The following is a 27,273-nucleotide window of genomic DNA, read 5'->3' as shown; positions in this document are numbered from 1 at the left end:
ATCGACTGCCATGCAAGTTCCCAGCAAATTCATGTCAAGAAAGTTTAATAGTAAATGTTGATGAAACCTCATCTCTTCAGTCTCCCCTCCACTGTGTTCCACAAACTCTGCCATTGTGTGAAAACTCGGAACATTTAGGATATTCTCCAGCTTTTCACAAAGTCAATTCCAGTTAACCCTTCTAAGTTATCTGTGGTAAAAGAGAACTGTGTATTCAATCCCAATAAAAAATTCACTGTTATGGTCTACAGGCTATTAATAAACAAGACAGTGCTGTCAGAAAGTAAAAATTGTAGACTTTATTTACAAAGGTAACAATGTACATGTATACAAGAGCTTAACACTATTTACATCTCAATAAACTTATAATTTGAACTCCATTAAATAAACCTGTACTCTGCATTATAATATCTTCCAGCTTACAAAGGATGATAGAGGATTTACACTACTTCTCAAACACAAAATTTAACATGAAACAAGTTACTTTAAAATACCTTGGAGGACCTACACCAAGGGAATGGGGTGCAGGGAAGGGGCATGAGGGGGTGCATGACTGTTAGGGGTGAGGGGCACCAGCAGCCTGGGTGAAGATGTGTGAGGTGAGGAAGATGCTGGTGGGAGGGGGGGTGGTGGTTAAGCGGTGATTGTGGAGCGTAATGGACACTTGCTAACTCTACTGATCTAAAAGAGTGCAGGATGATGGGGAAAGGGTGATGGTGCACAATACTCCCACTCGCAACTGAAGGTAGTGGGAGATGCATGGGAGGAGGCAACACGTGGGGCTGTATGGAGTTAGCTGCGTGGCTAATTCTATACAAGAAATTAGGGTCCACGTGAGAGGAGACTTTGCGAGGAAGAGTACTGGACAGCTAGGATAGAACCAAGAAATCCTTCACAAGTTCCTAGACTTAAAGCTGAGTAACATAGATGTTTGAGTATTGTGTATGTGAGACAGCCTTCACAGGAGCTGCGTGTACACTACAGCAATACCTTCACGGTGCGATCTCACTGCATTACAACCATGGACGCTTGGGTGCCAAACAATGGGATCTTGAGAAGTCACAGGATGAGTCAACATGAATTCACAGCACAAGGAGTGATACGTAGCTGAAGTCGGTGCACAATGTTCAGATTTGAGTCAGCACGAATGTATCAAAACGTTCTTCAGCTAAGCCACTTTTATCCTGTTCATTGCTTTAAAGCCACGGTCTACCACACTGAATGGTCACACATTTTAGTTGCCTTGCAAGTAAACAGCAAAATCTAGATGAATTACAAAAAGGAACTCATCTAGTTTGGATAAGTCACAGAGACCACCAGGCAGACACCGGTGAGGTCCACAGTTTGCCTCACTAGGTCACTAGGAGCTTCTTCCGAACTTTGTGATCCTTGGCAGGATTTCTTCTGATGATGGTTGATTCATCGCCGTGCCGCCGCCGCCGCAGCACAAAGTTGAGGTCGTGTTGTGTGTTGATGGCATAATACACATTTGCTGAAGCAGGAAGCAGCATCTCTGAGGAAGGATAAAGTTGATGTTTAGCAAAGAATGGCTGATAAGGATGGTTAAAAAATGGTGACTAGGACTATAAAAAAATCAATAATACTTTGTTTCTACTATTGAGTACATTTTTTTCCTAGAGTGTGTTGAACAAAGCTGGGCACTGCAAACACAAATGCAATCCATGGAATCAATTTTATTTATTCTGTATACTGTACCATTAGAGGATTTCCCCAACATCTCTAAAAACCATATTGTAGCATTATAAGAGATGAAAGAAGAGTAAGCTTACCTCCATCAGGCAGGAACTGTGCTAGAGTATAGTCTTCTGGGTTGCCTTCAAAACCATGCTTTTCCATGGCCTTGCGGATGACAGAGACGGTGCGTTCAGAATTACTCAGCATGATACTCTTGTACAAGTTCACTCCTGTAACAAAGAAAAATTAAATTATCATCTTTGTTTCTATACCTCAGACAAATCATGATACAAATCTTCATCTGATGATTGTAACATTTCTCTGATATTCAAACAAACATAAGATATGGTACTCAACAATTTTAACATTTTTATCCTGACCCTGTCTATTCCCAAAGACATATGCATTTTAAAGAGATTCAATATAAAGTTTTCAAGTACTTTAATGGATTTATTAATCCTAATATATATTAAAACTCATTTCAAAATTTGATGTGACTCACCTTCTAGTTCATGAGCACTGCTTTCAATAGAAACTCTGATGATGTAGAAGTCAGGAGTGATATACGGAGAGGTTTGGTTAGGCTGGTTCAGTTGTGTGGTGGACACAGAGCGGTCTGGAGTACGACCCGAGGCTGTGGTGCCACCTGAGTGAACTGACACATCCAGTGATGGGAGAGATGAGCTGCTAGATGAGGTGGACATCTGAAGGAGGAAAAACATATGAGAATACATAGATGAGAATGCATAGACAATCTTCAATAACATGTGATGCTGTACTAACTAAAAAATTGAAAGAATGGTAAGTTAATTCAAGATACTACATTATGTATATCTTCTACATAGGATCAAGAGTAACCCAGCAGTAAATGAAGTAACTGTTTGGAGACTTACCTTTCTCTCTAAGGAGCAAGAGTCATTGTGGCTTAGTGGGGTGCTCAAAGAGTCATTGTCAAAGAAGAACTGACTGCTGGAGGACCCAGAGGAGGTGCTGCAATGCTGCTGTCATTCTTGGTGACACCTACAAAACAAGTTAAAAAATTGTTAGTTCATACCAAAATACAATAAGTAGTAATTTTGCTGTTATTAATCAAGTCATAACTACTATCATTCATACAAAAATAAGATGACCTCAAAAGTTTTGACAACTTACTGAGCTTTTTTCCTTAATTTTCCTTCTCTGGTGGAGGATGAGCCCTGTGGCTCTATCTGGCATGAGAGCCGCCAAGCCTCCTTATCATCCAACACCAGCACAGACTCCCACCACCTCTCAAACTGCTCATCCCACTCCATCTGGTAGGCATTGGCAGCTCCTTGCAACAACCGGATCTGGGAATGTGTGTAAGTCTTTATTACCAAACTATTTAAAAATAACAAAATGTTATTTATTTTCAAGACAAAATTAAACCATGCAAATTCTTTGATTTTGCTCTTACCTGTGCCAAGACTTCAAATTCTTTGCGTTTCTTGTCAAAATTGATAAGTCCATCAGCAACAGTATCAGGGATGGCTGTATCAATCATGGTCAAGTCGGTGAGGAATGTTCCGAGGTAGGGAATGGTGCCATAACTTGTGGCCTGAAACACAAAGTATATTTGTTTGAGGATTGATAATTTGAATCTAGCTTTTCATTGAATGATGAAACACTGATACTATTTTCCACAACTGCAAGTATTTCAAATGTTGCACAAGAAGAGCTTAACATACCAGTGGATTGGTAGCCAACTTCTCCAGCGCCTTGGGCAGGTGGCGGTCATTGGCGTGGGCTGTCTGGGCATGCTTGGCTGTTCCCTCCTTCATCAGCAGCTCCCGCTGGTTCAACTGATTGTTCTCCTCGCTGAATATTCTGGCAAGTTCCTCAAACAACTCAGCCTGGTGACGATACAAAAAATTATTAATGCATTTATCTTATCATCTAAGTATATTTCAATGGAAACTTCTAAATATTCTTCAAATACTGACTGGTGTACTGTTATATGACTCATTCAAATTAAGCAAAAAATAACTACCTTATCCTTGATCACAGCACCCCAGGTCTTCTTTAATCTGTAGATGGGATTTGACTGAAGCCCAGAGATTATTGCCTTCAAGGATGAAAAATTCTTGTGCATTCTTAATTCCTGGAATAAAAAGAAAAAAATACATTAAAATAAGAAACAACTTCAGTGAAGTACTGCTTTAAAATTACATGCTGCATCCCTGTACTGCAGGTCTTTCATCATGATCACTCACCTGAGCAATGTCAATCCACTTGGTGATGAGTTTTGCTCGCTGTGAAGGTTTCAATTCCGTGTCAACCAGGATGGTGGACTGAACCCGGAAGCTGACAGCATTGAACTGCTCCACTGTGGCTGCAACCGAGGCCGCTGCGTCCCCACGGCCCCTGTCCCGCCGTGACCACACTGATCCCAGGCACTGGTGAGCAATGACCCCCTTGAACAGCACCTGCAGGTAGAAAATAAAGGTAAGTATATTGCTACTACACACAAAAAATAATGAGAGAATGATGACACGAAGAGACTTATTACTAGACTCACAGATTTCTTATAAATTTGGGTATACATACTTGTGTAAAAAATAAAACATAAATAATTAATGACAAAAGCTGAAGAAAAAGTACAGTAGAAAGCACTAAAAGAAAAGCAATCTATAACCAACAAGAAAGAGAAGTAATGTAAAATAGTACTTAAAGTAAAAGAAAGATTACTAAAAGAAACGAAAAAGAGGTTGGTGAAGCAGACATCATGACCAGAATTGATTAAATGACTAACTGCTATTAATGGTCAGTTGTTGCATCAGATACAGGCTGAGGCACAGGAAGTTGAGAAAGGAGCGAGGGACTTACTGTGTCCATACGTGTCAGCTGTTGAGCAAAGGTGGCTTCTGGTATGTCCGCAAAGTCATACGGGTGGTGTGTGCCGTTGGTCATGGGGGAAGGGCAGTGGACACGCATCTCCTCGCCACAGGACCAGATCTTCTGCAGCATCGGGGAACCTGACAATACAATAGAAACATCAGTATAAATATAAAGATTAACATAATATAATATAAACACAACATAAAAATCAGTACGCCACATATTCAGCTAAACATTGTGAAGAAACACATGAATAGCAACTTTGATTTTTTTTTAGACCTTATGAATAAATACGAATATTGGTTTATGGAAAAAAAATCTGCTCTGCACCATCACACACTACACATTGATTTCCTGTAATTCGAAAAAGCCTCAAACTTTCCTAAAATAATCACTAAATAATTTACAAGAAAGGTGAAACAGACCTCAGCCATCTATTAGCCAAGGACTCATTTCAAAAGGGAGTTTAGGACTTTAAATCAACAGGTTCACTTAAATACCACATACCGGTAGTATATGTTATTATAAGTGCACAGGTAATATTAAGTGCTCTCTCTCTCTCTCTCTCTCTCTCTCTCTCTCTCTCTCTCTCTCTCTCTCTCTCTCTCTCTCTCTCTCTCTCTCTCTCTCTCTCTCTCTCTCTCTCTCTCTCTCTCTCTCTCTCTCTCTCTCTCTCTCTCTCTCTCTCTCAAAAACTAACAAATCCTCACCATGTTCTCGCTTCATCTTGTCCAGCTTGTAGGCCACCTTGATGTGGAGGTCTGAGTCTGGCAAGTTTTCTTGAGTGAATTTTTTGAGCTGCACCAGGCACGGAAAGTCTGGAGGGTCTCTGAAGTCCTCTGTGTAGCCGTCCAGCCAGACTTGTAGTGTTAACCTTAGGGCCCTGAAACATGAGAGAGGAAAGGTTATTTACATACTTAGTAAACAAGAAATATATGTAGAGATACATAAATAAATAAATACAAAAAGTAATAACAATACAGTACATAAATAGATAACTAAAAAAAAAAGAAAAAGAAAAAGACATAACATCAATACTACCACTACTTCTACAACTACCTGCTAACTCCTCCTCCTCCTCCTCTTACTAAAGACTACCTACCTACTTCAGGAACCTACCTACCTACTACTACTACTTCTACTACCACCACCACTACACTAATAATAATAATAATAATAATAATAATAATAATAATAATAATAATAATAAAACATGACTGTACTCACTTCATATGGTCCTCGCGAAGGTGGGGCGGAACATTTATCTTCTTGTTGCAATTCGAGGACAGTGACGGAGATGAAGAGGAGGGTGAAGAGGCGGCGGCTTGGAGGGCCAGGTAGCGGTCGATGATGAGGTTGAGGACCTGGCTGGTGGTGGAGAAGGTGCGGTAGGTGGCCAGGAATACGTTGACGAAGGTGGACTCCAGCTCCCCCGTGTCCGAGGCGAGGGACTCCACCAGGCGCTCAAGAGTCCCGGCCTTGAGGAACCGGACCCGCACCGTCTCCCACTCCAGGTGCGAGATCTCATCGTCATCGCTCTCCTGTAGGATGAAGAGACACGTGGCATTGTTAGCAGTCATCAGAGTGTTATTTAGTGTTATAGTCTTGTAATTTGCACGGTGTTGTTGGTTCTAATTCATTTATGATCCCATTTTCTTTTCTGTTGGTTCTATTAATTATTTTTTTCACGTTTTTTCCGTATATTTTCAAACTCAACAAGTGTATGATAGTATTCTTTAAGCATTTTTTAAGTGAGACATTTTTTTTATCTAATGTAATATCCTCATGATTCATTTCGAAGCCTGACACACCTATAAGGGTAGTATGACTAGTATTTACTCAACTGTCTATTTGTGAAGAAGTGGTGCCCCAGCGAGTAGTCTACAGCCACCCAAGACAGTGCGATCAATATTATAAATAACCCTGGTCTCCAACATTACCGTCAAGACCTCCTACATGATTAATTAACTGTTGTTCCTCGTCTTCATGCACCGGCCGGCACTCACCTGTGTTATGCTCCGCGAGGGGTGGTGATAGCGCACCTTCTTCAGGTACACGGTGTAGATGGCGCCGTCGCATTTTTCCTCTCCCCATAGTCGCCACGTCGGCGCCTGCAAAGACAGAAAACACGTTATTGATAAAGCTAGACAAACATTTCCTATAAGATAGCTTGCATGCCTTCCTTACACACTCAACTCGGAACTGATAACAAGGAATATTTACTTCTACTTAAACATTATTTCATCTAGTAAGAAAATTATAAAGACCGTATTCTTAAATATTTAGGCGTTCAAGCACACCCACTTGACAATGCTTTCGTAGGAGGTGTGGGCATTTCCATGGGTACTTTTATGACCCTGGTGGTAGATCGACAATGCTCCTGTACCAGAAACGTGAAAGCCCACTTAGGAGAACCCGATGATTCTCCTTATCGGCCTTTGGAAATTGTTAATGTGAGAGGCGAAAGCGTCTGAGAATGCCGACCTAAGATCCTTCTGTACACACACACACAGTAGTTGGCATGGGGGCGTGTGTGCGTGTCTAATGGATAGCAAAACGGATGCCTCGCTTCTTCCCAAGGTCAAGGGTCACCTGGAAACGGGGGGAGGGGGGGGGGGGGGGGGGGGGGCTGTATAGGGTCAGAGGGCAGCAGGGTGAGGGCAGCTTTCTAAATAATTACCCTGCTGCTCGACTTCCCCATCTTTCTCTTCCTCTCTCATCTGTCTAATATCTCATCTTCCTCCACGACCCCAACTGAGATTTCATTTGCTCTCTCTTTCTCTCCCTCCGATCAACCTTAATGTTCTTCCTCCCTCCACCTTCCTGCCTGACCTACTTAATTAGCTCTCTTTTAATTCTCTTCCTCCTTCCTCTCTCCTTCCAGCTTCTCTCTGCTGCCGGCGATATATATGAATGACTACCGGCAATGATTATGTTAAGGCTGTGTGCTCCCCTCTGACGAAGTATCTGCAGTTCAGGTAAAAAATATATATTACTATGCATGATTTCAGCTCCAGGGTCTTCAAAACTCTCTCTCTCTCTCTCTCTCTCTCTCTCTCTCTCTCTCTCTCTCTCTCTCTCTCTCTCTCTCTCCACATACATACACAATGGTAATTCACCGATATGACCGTAAAAAGTCCCTCGTTTTTCACTTTCCAATCACGCAATGGCAAACAAGATAAGAATGGATGTATGTACAAACGTGGGTCATGTAGAGTGCACGATAATTATTGTCATGGCTGTTGGCTAATGAAGGGGGGTGTGATTGTTTGTTTAATGTGCACACACGTGATGTAGCTTGATAAGCTTAATTGTTGCTACCCGAATATAGCTATATGAAAAGGCTGTTACTGGGGTTACTGGGTATGAGTGACGAAACAAAAAAGTGAAGCTACGAAAGGGAATAACGTGAAAATAAAACATAGTATATATAAAAGATAAACAACGGGGTACATATTATCACGGTCAAGAACACACACAAACACACACCGTTCCGATTGCTCAGTGGATAAGGCCCGGCAGACGGAGGTTCAGAAAGAGACCCGCTCTGGCCGATATTTTACCGCTGACAAGAAGCGGTTACTGTCCCCCCTTCAGCAAGGCGCATGGGGTGTGTGGTGCATGAAGGTCCCAGCAGTACCCAGAGATCGACTATAATGAGCTTGCCCTAATCGGGAGGGTACTTGCTGGCAAACACACACACACAAAAAAAGACCATTGTTTATCACTTGTCTCTGCAGCAATTATCATCCTTCTGCATATCAAAGAGTGTGCCAACTTAGCAGTCACCACCATCACCACCAGTTCCTCCTCCTCCTCCACCATCTGTTACTACCACTACTATTAGTACTATTACTACCACCACCACCACCACCACCCCGAACATCATATCCACGATGGCAAAAGGTCAAGGCGGGAAACTCCATCACCACCGCCACCACCACTACCACCTCCTCCTCCCTCCCTCCCTTTTATTGCAGTCTTCCTCGTGCTCTCTCTCTCTCTCTCTCTGGACTGTTCCTCTCATTACGATACGCACCACGAAACGTCGTCGTCGTCGTCGTAGTAGTAGTAGTAGTAGTGATGGTGGTGGTGGTAACAGTAGCATCAGCAGTGGTAGTAGCAACAGATGGTAGGGCGGCCCAGTGTCTAGCCGCCCCTCCCGCGTCCCCACCCATCCGCCGAGCACCCGCCAGCACCCGCCAACCCATCACCCACCCCGCCAGCCAGCCATGCGCCCCGACTACACCCAGCCATCAACCTACCCCTGCCTCCTCCTTCCTCTTCCTACCCCCTGCAGCCACACCAGCCCGACTCCCATCCTATCTCCCCATCCTATCCATCCCTTCCCTCCCTTTGAAACCAGATGAGGAGCGTGAGAATGTCTGCTCCACCCCCTCCATTCACCCTCCCTTCCCCCACACCACATATGATACGATAGCCAACAGAACGCACCAGCAGCAACAGCAACACCACCAGTCCACCAGAATCACCAATCCGCCTACCTAACCACACAACCACCACCACAAACAGCAATACAAGATACAATACACTCCACAAACCACCACCACCACCCATCATTTCGCCTACTAACCATACCACCAACGCCACAAACAAGGGCACAAGGCACAATACACACCACAAACTACCACCACAATCACCACCATCTCCACCCACCACTAAAAACACGAGCTGGATGGATAGCTGATTTGAATTCAACTGACGTCACACACTGGATTGAGAGGAGAATCAAACCCTTTATGTAAGCCGAGACACCTGCCGCCCCTGGGTAACCATGGAGAATAGTACACGTGAGGGACTTGGGGAGGGAAGGAGGGAGGGATGTAGAAGGGGGAAGGTGGAAGAAGAAGCCTGGGTGGTTGGTGGGGAGTGAAGATGCGATGGAAGGTGAGCAAGTCGGTTGGGTAAGGTAAGGTGAGGGAGGGAGGGAGGGAGAACGGGAAGGAAGGAAGACTGGGTGGGCGGGGAAAGGGAGGGACTAGGTGGGTTGGTACAGGGGTGGGTTGGGTGACAAAGAAAGGAAGAGTGAAAGAAAGAATCTGGGTGAGTGGGTGTAACTACACAGATTAAGAAACTTGTGTGAGAAAAGAGCGCGCCGTGTAATTTACTGAGCAAGTGGACAGAAGAAACTGGGTGAGGAGTCTAATGAAAGGAGGTTAAGCAAGGATTAAGAAAGACACGCAAGGGGTGGAAGGAGAGCAAGATAGTGTAGTGAGATAAGAAGGATAGTAAGGGAAGCGAATAATTGGAGAAGGGAGGAATGAGAGCAAGGTGCGGCAATGTGAAGGTGACGAAAGAATTAGGAGAAGAGGGAGAATGAGAACGAAGGAGGGTGAAAAAGAAGGAAATTAAAGAAAGGGAAGGAAAATAGAGAGGAGGATTGTCAGGGGAAATGAAAACAAGAGAACAACGAAGAAGATAAAGAACAAAGTGAAGGAATACCAAAAGGGAGAAAAAGGAAAAGGAAGAACAGATGAAGAAGAAAATTAAGGAGGATATAGTAACAACGGAAAAGGAAAGGAGGAGTAGAGGAGGAAGAGAAGAGCGTTGTGTGAAGAACAAAGGGAAAGAGTAACAAAGAGGAGAGAATAAGGAAGTCAGAAGAGAGGCAGGGAAGTGAAATAAGAGGATTAACAGGGGGACAAGGAGAGGAAGAAGAGGAGGAGGAGGAGCAGGAGAAGAACGACAAGGGTGAAGAATAGAGATGAGCAACAAAAAGGAGGTACAGAAGAGAGGAAGAAAATTAAGAGAAGAATTAGTAAACGGGGAAAATGAAAGGAAGAAGAGGAGGAAGGGAACAACAATATAGAAAAACAAAGTGAATGAGCAACGAGAGAGAGAGAGAGAGAGAGAGAGAGAGAGAGAGAGAGCGGTTAGAGCAAGGCTGAGCAAAAGACAACAACGAGTAACACAATGAAGAGGAAGAAGAAAACAAAGCAAAGGATAAACAAACAAACATATAATAATAGCAAGAGAGAGAGAGAGAGAGAGAGAGAGAGAGAGAGAGAGAGAGAGAGAGAGTCAGACAAGCGTGGATAAGAAACAAAAAAATAAAGTGATAAATTTTAAATAGTAACAAAGGACAACACGGAGAATAAATTAGTCAACGGATCACATTGCCCAATAAGAACAAAGCAAATAAAATAAAATAAAACGGAAAATAAAATGATGGTGGTTTGAAGTCGAGTGAGGTAAGCTTTGATGTTGTTGATGGTGGTGTTGATGTTGATACTGGTGGTGGTGGTGGGGTGAACTATGCAAAGGTGATGTTGGTAGCGCTAGATTTTGGGTGTGGCTTCGGGTGTTGGTGGTGAGTCGTGGTGGTGGTGGTGATGGGCGTGGTAAGGGAGGGAGGTAGAGGGTAACGATATCAAGGGGAGAAGTACCAATGCAAAATAGTGTTGGTCTTGGTGATGGGTGTGGCACGGTAGTACTGGTGGTGATGGTGGTGGTGATGGTAGTGGAGTGGATAGACGAGTAGTGTTCTTGATAGTAGGTGTAGAGGTTAGTGGTGTTAGTGGTGGTGTTTGAAGTAGATATCGTAGTGTAAATAGTGAAGAAGTGGTTGTAGAAAAAGTGATAGAGGTGTAAGTAGTGAGGAATAGTGTAGAATAGTAAGTTAGTGAGCTCTGGTAGGTAGGTATATTATAGATTAGTGGTGTTAGCGGTAGTGGTTGAGGTAGTAATATTTGTGTGAGTAGTGAAGAAATGGTAGAGGTAGAACCGTAGAAGTGTAAGTAGTGAGAAAAGTGTATAACTAAGTTAGTGAGCTCTGGTAAGTAGATATATTATAGTGTTTTAGTTGTTAGTGGTAGTGGTTGAAGTAGTGATATAAGTGTAAGTAGTGAAGAAGTGGTAGTAGTAGAAGTAGTGGCAGAGGTGTAAGAAGTGAGAAGTGTAGAATATAAAGTTAGTGAGTTCTGGTAGGTGTAGGTAGTCGTTAGTGGTTGTGGATGAGGTAGTGATCGTAGTGTAAGTAGAGAAGAAGTGGTGGTAGAAGTAGTGGTAGAGGTGTAAGTAGTGAAGAATAGAGTATGTAGTGTTAAGTTAGTGAGCTCTTGGTAAGTAGAGAAGAAGTGGTGGTGGTAGAAGTAGTGGTAGAGGTGTAAGTAGTGAAGAATAGAGTATGTAGTGTTAAGTTAGTGAGCTCTTGGTAAGTAGAGAAGAAGTGGTGGTGGTAGAAGTAGTGGTAGAGGTGTAAGTAGTGAAGAATAGAGTATGAAGTGTTAAGTTAGTGAGCTCTTGGTAAGTAGAGAAGTGGTGGTGGTAGAAGGAGTGGTAGAGGTGTAAGTAGTGAAGAATAGAGTATGAAGTGTTAAGTTAGTGAGCTCTCGGTAAGTAGATGAATATTCTAATTTATGGGGAAAAAATGTACCGATGGGAGTGGCTATGAGAGCTCTTGCCGGACTGAAGCGGTGTAGCAAGTTCTCATTCAAATAAGTGTTGCTAACGTCCATTTTATTGTTCTTGTTGTTGTTGTTGTTGGTGGTGGTGGTGGTTAGCAAAATATGAGTAAATTTCTCGGTATACAAGATGATTATCGTAAAAAAACATCAATAACTATATACATACAACCGCTGAGAGAGAGAGAGAGAGAGAGAGAGAGAGAGAGAGAGAGAGAGAGAGAGAGAGAGAGAGAGAGATAATAACTCAAACTCAGTCTAAAGATAAATTACAAAACCAGACAAAGGCGAGAGAGAAAAGGTGTGTGTGTGTGTGTGTGTGTGTGTGTGTGTGTGTGTGTGTGTGTGTACTCGGCGCCCTCTACACCCCCTACTGAGTGTGTATACATGCGTCACTCACCTACACACACACACACACACACACACACACCACCACCACCTTACTCATTCCCCTAATAGCAACACTCTACCTCCTCCTCCTCCTCCTTCTCTTCACCCATTTCCTCCCTAACGAACACCACCAATGCCTCCCCTTCCCCCCCCCCCTCCTCCTCCCCTTCCCCCCCTCCACCTCCCTCTCCTCCTCTCCCACTTCTAGGAATACATCTGAAGCCACCTCCCGTAACCTTACTTCCAAAAACCAGCTGTTAACATCTCCCTCCCCCTCCTCCTCCTCCTCCTCCTTTCGTCTCCTTCGTCGTATCCTACTCCAGCTTCTGCGGTGCCCTTTCCACGAAGAGAGAGAGAGAGAGAGAGAGAGAGAGAGAGAGAGAGAGAGAGAGAGAGAGAGAGACAGACCACACACATAAAAACGTTGTGTAATGTATATATGTGTCACACACACACACACACACACACACACACACACACACACACACACACACACCTTATGACTCAATAGACTTAATTAGCCCAATAAAACAAACAAAAAAGGAGAGAGAGAGAGAGAGAGAGAGAGAGAGAGAGAGAGAGAGAGAGAGAGAGAGAGAGAGAGAGCAATGGAAGACGCACAAATCACCCTTCCCAAGACTTGTTGCAACGACTGCTTGTATCTCTGCCTCAAGTTATACGACAACACTTTCAAATTATTAGTGTGTCTTACGGCGCGTCAGGGAGGGCCAACATCTGGAAAGGGGGGGGAGGGGGGGATAGTGGGGGAAGGGGATGAGGGATGAGGAGGGAGGTGGAGGTTGACGGGGAAATTTCTAAGAGGGAGGGAAATGAAGGGTGGGAGGGGGCAGGAAACGGGGTATTTTCAAGAGGAAGGGAAAGGGACGGAGGAAGGAGGGGGAGGGGAAACTGGAGAGGAAGGGAAATGACAGGGATAGAAAGGTTGATTTGAAGGGTTGAAAAGTAGGTAGGACAGAAAGGAAGGAAGGGAAGGGTAAGGCAAGGAAGGTGAAGGAAGGAAGGAAGGAAAGAGGGGGGAGGGGAAATTGGAGAGGAAGGGAAATGACAGGGATAGAAAGGTTGATTTAAGAGAAGGGTTGAAAAGTAGGTCGGACAGAAAGGAAGGAAGGGAAGGGTAAGGCAAGGACAGTGAAGGAAGGAAGGAAAGGGTAAGACAAAGAGTGAATGAAGGAAGGAAATACTGGAAGAGGGAAAACAAGAGAAAGTAGAAAGTAGAAAGGAAGGAAAAGATGAGACAAAGAGAATAAAGCGAGAGAAAGGAAATATTGAAAGAGGGGAAGGAAAATTAAAAGGAGAGGAAGGAGAGAAGGATGGGCGAGTAAGCGAAGGAGAGGAAGGAAGGGAGGGAGGAGGGAATGTAGGTAAATAGGGCAAAAGGAAGGAAAGAAAGTATAAGACAGAGAGTGAAGGAATGAAGGGAGGATCTAAAGGAAGAGAAAAGAGAAAAAGAAAAGAAGGAAGGGAGGGAAGGAGGATTAATCTATGAAAACTATGACAAAAGGAGAAAAGAAAGAAATAAAAGAAGAAGGAAAGAAGATAGGGATGAAGAAGGGAAGATAAGATAAACAGAGTGGAGGAAGGAAGAAAGGAAGAAAAGAAGATACGGATGAAGGAGGAAGGATAAGATAAAAAATAAAGAATGAAGGAAAGAAGGAAACAAAGGCAAAAAATGAAGGAAAGAAGGAAAAACGTAAACACAAAAGAAGGAAAAGAAAGAAAAATAAAACTGAAGAAAGGAAGACAAGTGTGAAGGAAGGAAGGAAGGAAGGCAAAACTGAAGGAGAGAGAGAAGGAAGGATGGAAAGACAACAGGAAATGCGGAGGAGGAGGAGGAGGAAAGTTAAGATGGAAGGAGATAGGCAACCGGAAATCGTGTGAATTAGTAGATAGTAAAGATACGCGTGAAAGCAAATAAAGATAAAGACAGCTTAGAGAGGAGAGAAGAGAGAAGGGGAGAGGGAAGAAGAAGGGGACATACGAAGATGAAGGTTGGAGATAGAGATGACAGGAAGGGCAGTAAACAAGAGATGGAAAGAAAGGAAGAAGGAAGAAGGGAAAGAGAAGATGGAAAGACGGTGGAAAGAAGAGAAGCAAGGATTGAGATAGATAGATAGATAGGGAGTGTAGGAAAAGGAAAGGAAGAAAAGGGAAGACAAACGGAGAGGGGAGGAAAGGAAGAAAGGGAGAGGAGATATAACGCACGATGAAGGGAGGAGAATGGGGAGGGGAAGAAGGGGAGGGGAGGAAGAGGGTGGGGACAGGAGGGGGAAGGGAAGGGACATGATTAATTAAGAAAGAGGAGAGGTGAGAGAGAGGGGTAGGGAGGGGACGCGTGAGTGAGGGGAAGGGGGAGAAAGGGGGGAGGGAGGGTGAGGGGAACGGAGGGGAAAGCAGTAAGGGGAAGAGGGAAGAAAGGTAAGGGGAGAAGGTACGGAGGCAGGGAGGGGAAATCAGAGAGGAAGGGTCAGGAAAGGGGAGGTGAGGGGAAGGGAGAGAGTGAGAGTAAGGGGGGTGATGGGCAGGTAGGAAGGGAAGGGGAATGAAAGGTTAATTAGTAAAGGGAAGAGGGAGGGAAGGTGAGGGGAAGGGAAGGGAGGGGAAGCGTGCGTAAGAGGAAGGAGGGAGAAAGGCTTAATAAGGAGAAGAGGGAGGGGAAATCAGGGAGGGGAAGAGAGGGAAGGAGATTAGGAAGGGGTAAGGAAAGGGGAGGTAAGAGAGAGGGGAAGAGAAAAGGGAGGTGAGAGTAGGGAGGCAGGGAGGGAGCACGTGAGGGAGGGGCAGGGAGAGGGAAGGGAAAAGAGGAAGGGAGGGGACGCGTGAGAGGGAGGGAGCGTGAGTGAGGGGAAGGAAGGGGAGAGAAGGAGGGCGAGGCGATGATGGCATTGGCATTGACGGTCAACATGGAGTCGGCGCCCCTTCCTCCTCCTCCTCCTCCTCCGCTGCATGTATGGTGGGGACAGTGAGTGGCACCTGTTTACACCTCCTCCCGTTGTTTACACCTGCTCAAAGACCCCCTTGGCTCTGTTTACACGCGCGCCGCTTCATCGCCACCTGACCCTTTGTCCCTGCCTTTATTATCCCCCTCCCTTTCATCCCTATCCCTTATTCTCAGAGCCTCTCCCTTCCCCTCTACCCCATACTGCTCTCTCCTTCTCTTTTCTCCCCTCCATCATCACCTGACCCTCCCTTTATTCATCCCTACACTTATCTCCTCCCTTTCTTTATTCTCTTTTCTCCCTTTTATTTCTACCTTTCTTTCTTTCTCTGGTTCGCTCGCTTGGCCTAACCTGGTGTCGATCCTTTCTCTCCCACACTCAATACCTCAACAAACACTCGAGCGGTTTCTTCCCCTTATATCTCCTCTTTATGTTCCCTCTTTCCCATTCTTATCCTCTCCCTTCTCCACTCTTGTCCACTCTCTTCCCCTCATATCCTCTTTCTTCCGCTAATATCCCCTCTTTTACATACTTTTTTCCCCCCCTCTCTTCATTTCACTTAATATCTCTTCTGTCCACTCTCCTCCCCTTACACTTTCCTTCATGCCTAATCTTTTCCATACTTTTACCCACTAAATATATTTCTTTTCCCCACTTTGTCCCATTCCTTCCCTTCCCGTCCCCTCTTTTCCCTAACTTTATCTCCCCTCCCTCCTCTCCCTGCTTCTCCCATAACATTACACCAAGAAATGCTAACTCATCTCCCCTTTCCTCTCAACCCATTCTTACCTCTCTCTCCCCTTCACTTACTTGGATAACCACCCCCTTTCATGCACTCTTCTCTCCCTCCTCTCCTACCTCCTTCCCCCCCTCTTATGCATCCTTCTCTCCCTCCCTCTTCCCTCTCGTCCTTAACATCATTACATCATAACTAACAACCTGTCCGTGATGTCCCTCCCTAGCTCCTTCCCTCTCTCCTCCTCCTCTGTGCTTGTTGTCCCTCCCTCCCTCCCTCTCTCCTCCTCTGTTCCTGATGTCCCTCCGTCCCTCCCTCCTCTTCCTTCATTACATCATTATACTGGAGTTCAAGGACAAATGAGCGTCTGCATGTACCATAACACTTTAGCCAAACTCAAAACAACTTTCAACTCAATATTACCGCCAGTTAAAATCATCACACACACACACACACACACACACACACACACACATGAGAAAGTGCATTTTTATTTCTTAACAGCGATGGTGGCAGCTCAAGGGTAAGAAGCAAAGACGGAACTAAATAGACCTGCCAAACGCTGCCTGAACAAAAGGAAACAACGGGTGGCCAACAAAAGAGAGGTAGGCTAGCGGTGTCTTGAAACTCTCCGCTTGAAAGAAATAATATGATGATGTATGTGAAAAGGAGTTTCTTATGTGTTTTTGAGGTTTTAGAATTATTCCGTTGTTTTGTTTGTCTGATTTCGTATAACTTAAAACTCAATATATATATACACGTCAATTAAAACCATTATATTCACACACACGAGAAAGCATGAATATTATTGTGTATGTAAAAAGGTTTCTCATGTTCTTTTTTATTCAGTTTTCAAAGTTTTTCTGTTTTTCCGTCTTTGATTTCGTCTAACTTAAAACACAATATACACGTCACTCAAAACCATTACACACACACACACACACACACGAGAAAGCATGAATGTTCAATGTATGTTAAAATGGCTCCTCATGTTTTTGTGGTTTTATAATTTTTTTTATGTTTCTCCGTTGTCTTGTTTGTCTTTAATTTCGTGTTAGGTAATAACTTATGCTGGCTTCAAGGACTCCGCGGGTTGGGCAGCTGGGGACCTTGAACACCACCACCACCCCCGCGCGTCGCCAAGGTCACGCACACACGCTCACACACGCCACCGCCACGGCAAGCAAGCACACCCAACCAAAATCAGATAAACCCGATTTATACTCCCTCCCTCAATCGCCCGCAACACACAAATGATTTTAAAATTGTTGGTTTCTTTTCACGGTTCATTCCCTAAGTAGACTCGTACTCACTCACTCACTCGCCCACAACACACACTCAATATATGGAGCTGTTGGTTACCATTCACTGTTCATCCCCAGTTCAAAGCGAATCTAGCCTTTGAAAGCACGAGGAAAGCGCCCCAAAACTATTATAACTCCAGGAACATGTCACCCTGGCCACCAAAGTTCTGAAATTGAGGCCAAATCACCTTAGTTCCTCGAGGACATTACCCTCCCAAGACACACGGTATGTACCTACGTCACTGTTGCCAACGTTACCACACAGAGCAAACATCACCTGGGTCCCTTCCTCGTGCATCACCCCCAAGAACATGAACTCTGCTCTCTTTTATAGGAGTAGTGCTTGGCGGGTTTTTGCTTTCATATGCTTTTGTCCTTGAGGTGCTTCCTTTTAGACTCCCCCCCCCAAGATAAACTGAATGTACTTGCTACCCTGTCATTTGTCGCCTCAGTTAAATCACCCCAGTTTCTTGAGTTTCCCCCCAAAACACACTGTACCCACGTCACTGTCACCAACGTTACCACACAGCACATGACACTCCTGCTCCTTCTTGTACACCCTCCCTTAAGACAAACTGCGAGTATTTGTTATCGTCACCGAAGTAACATCACCCTATTTTTTTATTATTTTTATGCACATCACCCCAGGACACACTGTATACCTTGTTATCGTCGTCTACGTTACCAAATGAAGCACATATCACCCCCACTACAAACTGAACGCATAAGTTAATCACCCCAGTCCCTTGAGCACATCACTCCAAGACACACTGTACCTATGCCATCATCGCCTACGCTACCAAACAAAGCACACACCACCCCGGCTCTATCAGGTAAACCCTCCCTTCCTTCCCCCCACCTCAAAAGACTAACCACGGGTACTTGTCACCGTTGCCTAAGTTTCTAAACAAAGCGACAATTACCACAGACTGACGGCACGGGGGAGTTCAGTCTTGCCCCCCTTCTCACTCCTTTGCCCCGCCCCCCGCATCGACAGGCTGGCCTTAGCCTTGACGGGGGCAAGGTAGGGGTAGGGGAGGGGGCGGTGTGAGGTGGTTTACAGAAGCAGCAGCGGGAGGGGTATCGTAATCATCAGCAGGGACACCCGGTTGGCACAGCTCCCCGTCACTCACCTTGTAGTTGACGCACCCAAACCGCCAGCCGCTGATATGTACCATCTGCTCCCCGCCACCCCTCAGGCCATCGCCACCTCGACCCAGGGTGTCCTTTAGCGCTGATGGTGATGACGATAGCAGTCTTTCCGAGGCCCTGGTTTTGATTTTCACTTTACCGTCTGTCTTTCTTCCTTCCTTGTCACTATCGCTAACACCATCACCACCGATAGGCTCGCTTCGGGGTGTCACGGTTGCTTCTTCACGTTCGTAACTCGTGGTGGATGACAGTTCGCTAGTGTTAAGTTATGCCATGCCTGCGTTCCGTGCTGGCAGGTGTTACTATTGGCGTTCCAGCACTGTGGCTTTCATCAGGAGTGCCTCTAGTGCCACGCTCAGCCAGCCAGTGCCGTGCTGTGCAGTTGAGTAATAATCAATTGAGTCAGTGCATGAGTCTCCGCGACGCCCGTGAGTCACCGCCGCTCACGATCACCACGCCGCTGCTCAAGACGAGGCGCCCTTGAAATGACAGCTCTCGAGGCACTGCACGTCAGGGTAAAGAGTCCACGCCCACTCTGACGACAAAACTTTGGCACTGAACGAGTGAGGCTGTCCGTGGGTGTGCGCTGAATGGGCTCTGCCTCAACACTGCGGTGGTTCCACTGCCACGCGGCCTGCCTCCTGCCCGGACCGTCGACAACTGAACGGTGGCAGGCCAGGCGGCAGGCACACCGCGGGCTGGCACTGGACGAGACGGCGGCAAGGCACCAGACAGACCATCAGAACGCTCACTATTCTTTATCAGCGGCTGACATCCTTAACCTACACAACAATACAACAACTATTCAACTAAATCTACAAAACGTGTGAACTTCTGATGCTGCTGCCACGGTCCTCAAAATACCAAAAACGTGTTAAAGCATAATAGCGCCTTCACAGTCGCCCGGAGTGAACCATGACCCGACGGCGACGCGTGACGTATGCGGCGGCCACGTCACGCGAGAGGATGTGACACACTCCTTCTCGAGAACGAGGTGAGAAACGTTGTCATTTTTTCAAATCCTGGAAAAAAAGTATCCTGTGATTCCGAGTTCCTTTCCTATAAGTTAGTCCCGGGCGTGTCACGTACGTAGCTATAATGAGGACGTGAGATAAGGAGGAGCTTCTTCTTCCCACGGGCACTTGATCTTGGTAACTACGATTAATGTGAGCTAACGAGGAATGTCGCCACCAGAACTACAACCCTCCCCCCCACGCATTACTACTATACCACGACTATTACTATTGTCACCATCATCATTACAAAAGTACATAATTACTCGGGATATGACACACACACACACACACACACACACACACACACACACACACACACACACTGCAACAAGGGTATATATATCAGACTTTGCCACAACACAGGGACACCAACAGCAACACTAGTATGTTTAAGAATTCCATGAAGAGAACGAACTAGCAGAGAACGCACGGATGTGTTTACTACTACTACTACTACTACTACTACAGCTATTACCCCTTACATTCTTTCTCTATCCATCCATTCATCCGCCCTCCACACCACGCCCTCCACAAAAAGATGATAAACGGACAGTGACACACACACACACACACACACACACTATCACCCCCTCCCTGCGCGCAACGCCCCGCCCTTTTCCTTCCTCTCCACGCCCCTTTCTCTCCCCTCATCATCCCATTCTCGTATGTGTGTGTGTGTGTGTGTGTGTGTGTGTCAGGCAGGGATGGCGCGATGGGCAACGGCGGGACAGATAATGTTACCCACTCCGCCCCCTGAAGAGAGAGAGAGAGAGAGAGAGAGAGAGGGGGGGGGGGGGCCCGCATTTAAGAACCCAACACTCCCAGCCACTTGATTCAATTACTATGTTAACAAAGGAGGAGGAGGAGGAGGAGGAGGAGGAGGGAGAGAAGAAGCAGGAAGGAAACGCGAATGAAACTATAAAAGAACTTAAAAGGAGGAAGAAAAGATTTGAAAGCGAGCCTGCCTCCCTCTCTCTACTCTCTCTCTCTCTCTCTCTCTCAGTGCTCATGTACTTAGCTTAGTGGAAGGCTGAGATGTAAGAGAGATGAAGGAGGAGGAGGAGGAGGAGGAGGAGGAGGAGGGTTGGTTCCTCTCACAGTTTTTATAAGCATTCGTTTTGTTTAATACTTTCACATCCTTTCAGTTCGTTTACTTTTATCTTCTTTTAATACGTCAGTCATCTGTTTGTCACACGTTCTGTCGCTTTTTTTTCCTCCTCCTTTCGCGTGATTTTATACTCGACTATCTTCTTCTTCTTCTTCTTTTTCTTCACTTCGAATGATAGTCTATTCAACCCTTTCTCCATTTTTTTTTTTTTTTTGCATCTCTCCTCATGATCCTTCTTAGACGGTTTTCATTTCGTTCTTCATCTTTCTTTACGTCTTTTTTCCTTCTCTTCACGTATCAATTTTCTTCCACCACTTTCATTCCTTTCTCCATCTCTATTTTTTTTTCTTTCCGTGAACGCTTTCCATTCCTTTCTTCGTCTTTAATTCTTTTTTTTTCCTTCCTTCGCATCTCTCCTCTCCTTTCCTCTCCCGTCCTTTCCGTTCTCCATCTTTCTTTCTTTTTTTTTCCTTCCTTCGCATCTCTCCTCTCCTTTCCTCTCCCGTCCTTTCCGTTCTCCATCTTTCTTTCTTTTTTTTTCCTTCCTTCGCATCTCTCCTTTCCTCTCCCGTCCTTTCCGTTCTCCATCTTTCTTTCTTTTTTTTTCCTTCCTTCGCATCTCTCCTCTCCTTTCCTCTCCCGTCCTTTCCGTTCTCCATCTTTCTTTTTTTTTTTTTTTCCTTCCTTCGCATCTCTCCTCTCCTTTCCTCTCCCGTCCTTTCCGTTCTCCATCTTTCTTATTTTTTCCTTCCTTCGCATCTCTCCTCTCCTTTCCTCTCCCGTCCTTTCCGTTCTCCATCTTTCTTTCTTTTTTTTTCCTTCCTTCGCATCTCTCCTCTCCTTTCCTCTCCCGTCCTTTCCGTTCTCCATCTTTCTTTTTTTTTCCTTCCTTCGCATCTCTCCTCTCCTTTCCTCTCCCGTCCTTTCCGTTCTCCATCTTTCTTTCCTTTTTTTTTTTTTCCTTCCCATCCACCGCTTTCACTCCTCCATCTTTCTTTCCTTTTTTTGCTTCCCTTCCACCGCTTTCACTCATATCTCTAATTTACTTTTATTACTATTTTTTTTGCTTGCTTTCACATGCCATTTCTTTCCACCGCTTCCATTTCTTTCTCCACTTTCTCTACTTCTGCCTTTTTTTTAACTTCTTCTCTCCACATTACAGGCTATTTCTTCCATCGCCTCCATTTCTTTCTTCTTTAATTCGTTCTTCGCATCTCTCTCCTCTCCTTTCCTTTCCTTACTCCATCTTTCCATACTTCTTTTTTTGCTTCCCTTCGCATGATCAGATCTCTCCACCGCCTTCCATTCCCTTCTCCATTTCTCTTTTTTCATTTCCTCTGCGGGCACGGCGAGGCTGGCTGAGTGAGAGAGGAAGACGGCCCGAGAGGAAGCGTGGTGGTGGTGGTGGTTGATGGGATGGGAACGAAATGAAATAATAAACAGAGGGGGGGGGGGGAAAGAAGTCCTAAATAAATAGAGATGTTCCCGAATTTCTCTCTTTTCATAACTCGCCTACTAATGAGATTTTTGAGAGTGCTTGACAAACCTTTCGCTTCACTCTTAATGGATGACTGGGAGGGATTCTGAAGAGGGATGGTGTGTGTGTGTGTGTGTGTGTGTGTGTGTGTGTGTGTGTGTGTGTGTGTGTGTGTACGTGCTCAGCAGACTCACTCCTCAGCATCAGTCAGCACACCCCTTCAATAACAAACAATGCTGAATGCTGTCTTCCCATGTGTGTGTGTGTGTGTGTGTGTGTTAGGGGTGGAGACGTAAGCTTTTTATCCACACTAAATCGACTTGCTCAACACGCATGCATATATTACTTACATCTCTCTCTCTCTCTCTCTCTCTCTCTCTCTCTCTCTCTCTCTCTCTCTCTCTCTCTCTCTCTCAGAATGACGCAACACACAACGTATATTAGCCCAGTACAAAACATCACACTTCTGCGTAGTCCATCAATTCATAACCTTGCCCTTCGTCACACACAGTAGGACAGAGACTTCCCCAATTGATTAGTGCAGTTCCCCCTCCCACCCACCACCAACACCACTGTCCACCCACCCACCTTCTTCCCACAAGCTCAGTAAACTACACTAACCCTCTTTTCTCATCCATGTATCTTATTAATTACCTGATCTATCAACTTACATCCACCCAGATTCTTTCCTTCACTCCTTTCTTTTTCACCCACCCACAGCACTATACATCCACCAACCCACCCATGTTTACTCACTGCCTGACTGAAGGGCGGAGGAAGGGAGGGAGGGGAGGGAGGGAGAGTCTAGGAAGAGATGAGTCGCGGTGTTGACTTTGATTACTACGTAAGGTATATTCAAGGCTATTCTGTTTTCTTCTCGCTGTTGTTTTTTGATGCTTACTTTCCTCTCTCTCTCTCTCTCTCTCTCTCTCTCTCTCTCTCTCTCTCTCTCTCTCTCTCTCTCTCTCTCTCTCTCTTAACATCACCAGCAACCCATCACACTCATTTATGCCTACCTTTCGACCTACATACCTGTCTATCGATCTATCATTTGTCCCATCAACACCCCGCCCCATTTATCACCACTTCAAAAACCACCACCAAAAGTCACCTCTACTCCCCCCCCTCCCACCACTGCTATCATCACTACCACCACAAACAACAACAATACCCTCCATACCCCCACGCACACTAAAAGCACAATCACCCTCACACTACCCCCCACTACAGGACAGACACCATCACCACCACTTCTATCACACATACACACCTGTCCACACCTGTACTTACGTTACTGTGACACCTTTCTTTCCGCTGCGTTTCACTCACCTGCAAAGACAAGGAGAGGAAAGTTAGTAATCATGTAAAAAGAATATTATACACTGAAAAAAGAAAGTTAAATGAAAACAAATTAACTCTTTACTACTCTCTTTTATAGGAGCAGCAATCAGCAGGCTTTTTTTCCACTTTTTTTTTCTTTTACCCTTGAGCTGCCTCCTTTACTGTAAAAAAAAAAATATAGAAGAAAAAAAGGAGTGTGATTAGCGAAAGGGAAGCTGTGTTAAGTATATGAAGCAGGACGGCCAGCCAGTAACTTTCTCTCCGGCGTCTTTAACCATACATGAATAAAAACTCCCCACCCCATTACCGGCTTATTAGACTCGTTCCACTAATGATGGAGCTGTCAAGAGTCTAATGAGGCGTGGTAATCAGTTAATATGTGAGCAAATAATAAAAAAGGTTGTCTCTCAATGGTTACATAGCACAGTAGCCGGGATGTATAAATAGTATTGAGTTCCTGGGGCAGCCCGAACACACACACACACACACACACACACACACACACACACACACACACACACACACAACGGGATAGTGGAATGTTTTGCTATAGTAAATCGTATAAAAGTATATCGTAAATACATTTGGGGAATTTGATAACGTTAAGAACTTTAATGAATACTGTATACATCCGTAATGACACACACACACACAGGAAATGGGATAAAGTGAACGTATTACTAAATTAAATCGAGTTATAAGTATATCGTACATACTTTTGGGGAATTTGATAACATTACGAACTTCAATGAATACTGAAAACATGCTTAACAAAACACACACACACACACACACACACACACACACACACACACACACACACACACACACACACACACACACACACACAGGATATGGGATAAAGTGAACGTATTACTAAATTAAATCAAGTTATAAGTATATCGTACATACTTTTGGGGAATTTGATAACATTACGAACTTCAATGAATACTGAAAACATGCTTAAGAACACACACACACACACACACACACACACACACACACACACACACACACAGGATATGGGATAAAGTGAACGTATTACAAAATTAAATCAAGTTATAAGTATATCGTACATACTTTTGGGGAATTTGATAACATTACGAACTTCAATGAATACTGAAAACATGCTTAAGAACACACACACACACACACACACACACACACACACACACACAAACACACAGGAAATGGGATAAAGTGAACGTATTGCTAAATTAAATCGTGTATAAATATATCGTAAATCCGTTATGGAATTTGATGACAATACGTGGTACTTGAATGAATCATGTACACACACACACACTTTGCACCGGAAGCTGACTCCCTCTTCCTCCTCCTCCTTCTTCTCTGCACCCGCCAATATCAACACCCGCCATTCATGGTTTACAGTTTACTCAATCAGCTGCCACGACGCTACGTTGATTCCTGAAACTCGCTGATGCGTTGTACTCTGGATTTGCGTAAGACGTAATATTCCACTCCTCGGTGCTGTACTTCATTATCATTATTGCTATTATTATTATTATTATTATTATTATTATCATTATTATTATTATTGTTATTGGGATCCATGAGAGGGCATCACGAGGGAAAACTTAATATAGCTCCAAACAGAGTCCACTCGATGAGCAGACAAGGATGTGGAAAATGCAATAAATAAAAATGTGATTGTGTTGCCCGAACTAATTACAGCAAAATAATGACGTATTTTCCCGATTCGGTGACCCAAAGACCTAAAAAACTGATGCTGCCAATAAACTGACCTAAAAACTATGATGCTGTTTACACAAACCTAAGAACTGTGGTGCTGTCTCAACCAGGACTGAGTAATTACACAATTCAACGTTAATTACAATTACATTAGTATTCTTCCAGACATTCAATTACAATTATTTCATCGGGATAATCATAAGTTATAATTAGTGATACGTGTGTACTAAATTACTTTCTCCAATTATTTTAAATGTTACTAATGATAAAATTACTATTAGATCTGAGTACTTCGAAGCATTGAGCAAACAATTTAGTTTACACTGTGTTTAAATTGTAATTGCAGGAACAGTGCACAAGACTTCCCTGGTTTTATAAGGTAGGCAAATGCAGAACATCTAATGGAACATAAATCATCTCAAGATTCAGTTGACAGGCAGGTTGCAAAGAGGCTTCACATCACAAGATATTAGATACTTTAATGTTGTTATCGATATTAGCTCTGACGCTGATAAGTAAGATTTATACTGTAAAAAAAAAACCATGCTTCGTGGTCAGTATAGTTTGACAGTTTGTAACTTAAGTTTAATTTGAACGATTTATTATAACATTTACTTTTTAATTTAATATCTCGGTTACAATTACAATTACTTTTCGATCTAAGCTCTCAATTACAATTACTCGAAACTTTGTAATTAATTTTATTTAAATTCAATTACAATTATTCTAAGTCGAGTTTCAACTAACCTAAAAAGTGTGGTGTTCGTATTAGAAGTGATATATCGTATAGAAACCACTCGGTCTGATCCTGTCCGGTTCACGTTCCTATCCAGTACTCACGACCACTCGTCACTCAGGTGAAAATCAACATTGGGCTGAAATAAACCCCAAATAATTGAAGATCCTGAATAGACCCCGGCCCTCAGCATGTACCTCATCTTGCGTCCGCCGCCTGATAGCGTCTTGTCGCTGTAATAACACAACCATCACGAACACTGACTGACGACCAACACGTCTTCCCTCTGTCACTGTGAGGCTGAGACTGACAGCAGGTGACAACAGGTGACAAAGGCGAGTGCCATCCCGCGGCGGCCTGTGTGTGATCCCTGACAGGCCCTCTCGTGTTATCTTTGCTATCGCGGCGGACAAACAGAGGTGTGGGGCAGTCTGAATAAATTTGTGGATGATCAGGCGGCCACAACAATGACGGGACACTTTCACTTTCTCACGTAGGCTGTTTGCTTGACGTTAATAATAATAACAATAATAATGATGAGTAATAATGATAATAACTAACAATAATAATAATAATAATAATAATAATAATAATAATAATAATAATAATAAAAAGAAGAAGAGTGAAGAATAAGAAGATAATGAAGTCGAAAAGGATTAAGGAGGAGGAGGAGGTATAGGACGGTAGTTTGAGGGATTGGAACGGTCACCCTTCTTAGGCACAGGCTGTATGAAGGCATACTTCCAGCAGGAAGGAAAGGTAGATGTTGACAGGCAGAGGCGAAAGAGTTTGACCAGGCAGGGTGACAGCACGGAGGCACAGTTTCTAAAGACAATAGGAGGCACTCCATCAGGTCCATAAGCCTTCTGAGGATTGAGGCCAGAGAGGGCATAAAAAACATCATTTTGAAGAATCTTTATAACAGGCATAAAAGAGTCAGAGGGGGGATGAGTAGGAGGAATATGCCCAGAATCGTCCAGAGTGGAGTTTTTAGAAAAAGTTTGAGAAGAGTTCAGCCTTAGAGATAGATGAGACGGCAGTGTTAGATGAGATTAACATTATTATTATTATTATTATTATTATTATCATCAACAACCTTCGTGAGAGAGAAGCAGATCCCACCCCGTGCCTCCGTACTCGTTACAATAGAAAACCAAGAAACTAGACGAAAAAGTAGCTAAATGTAGGAGGGAGGGAGTGGGGATGGAGCAGTCAGAGGGGCGCATCAACACAAAAAATAATAATAAAAAAATGGGGAGGGAACAGCGGGCGCACCATCACAAACATAAAAACGCACAAACACACAAACAAATAAAAGAGGGGAAGGACAAAGGGCACAACATCACACACACACACACACACACACAC

At 44.2% G+C, this 27,273-nt stretch overlaps 1 protein-coding gene across 1 annotated transcript; it reads right to left on the bottom strand.

Annotated features, from left to right (window-relative positions):
• Positions 1–284: 284 nt before the first annotated feature.
• LOC126994496 (ral guanine nucleotide dissociation stimulator-like) lies at positions 285–26,171 on the bottom strand. The gene is given in 14 exon segments (XM_050853814.1): positions 285–1,513; positions 1,791–1,925; positions 2,198–2,399; positions 2,589–2,715; positions 2,848–3,023; positions 3,131–3,271; positions 3,402–3,566; positions 3,704–3,814; positions 3,927–4,139; positions 4,540–4,688; positions 5,262–5,434; positions 5,779–6,092; positions 6,558–6,662; positions 26,103–26,171. Coding segments are annotated over 14 exon segments (2,226 nt in total). The 5' UTR covers positions 26,157–26,171; the 3' UTR covers positions 285–1,352.
• Positions 26,172–27,273: the final 1,102 nt, after the last annotated feature.

Source organism: Eriocheir sinensis, unplaced genomic scaffold, assembly GCF_024679095.1.
Source record: "Eriocheir sinensis breed Jianghai 21 unplaced genomic scaffold, ASM2467909v1 Scaffold805, whole genome shotgun sequence".
Taxonomy (NCBI): Eukaryota; Metazoa; Arthropoda; class Malacostraca; order Decapoda; family Varunidae; genus Eriocheir; species Eriocheir sinensis.
The sequence above is the reverse complement of the archived record's forward strand: the minus strand, read 5'-3'. Positions and strand labels throughout refer to the sequence as shown.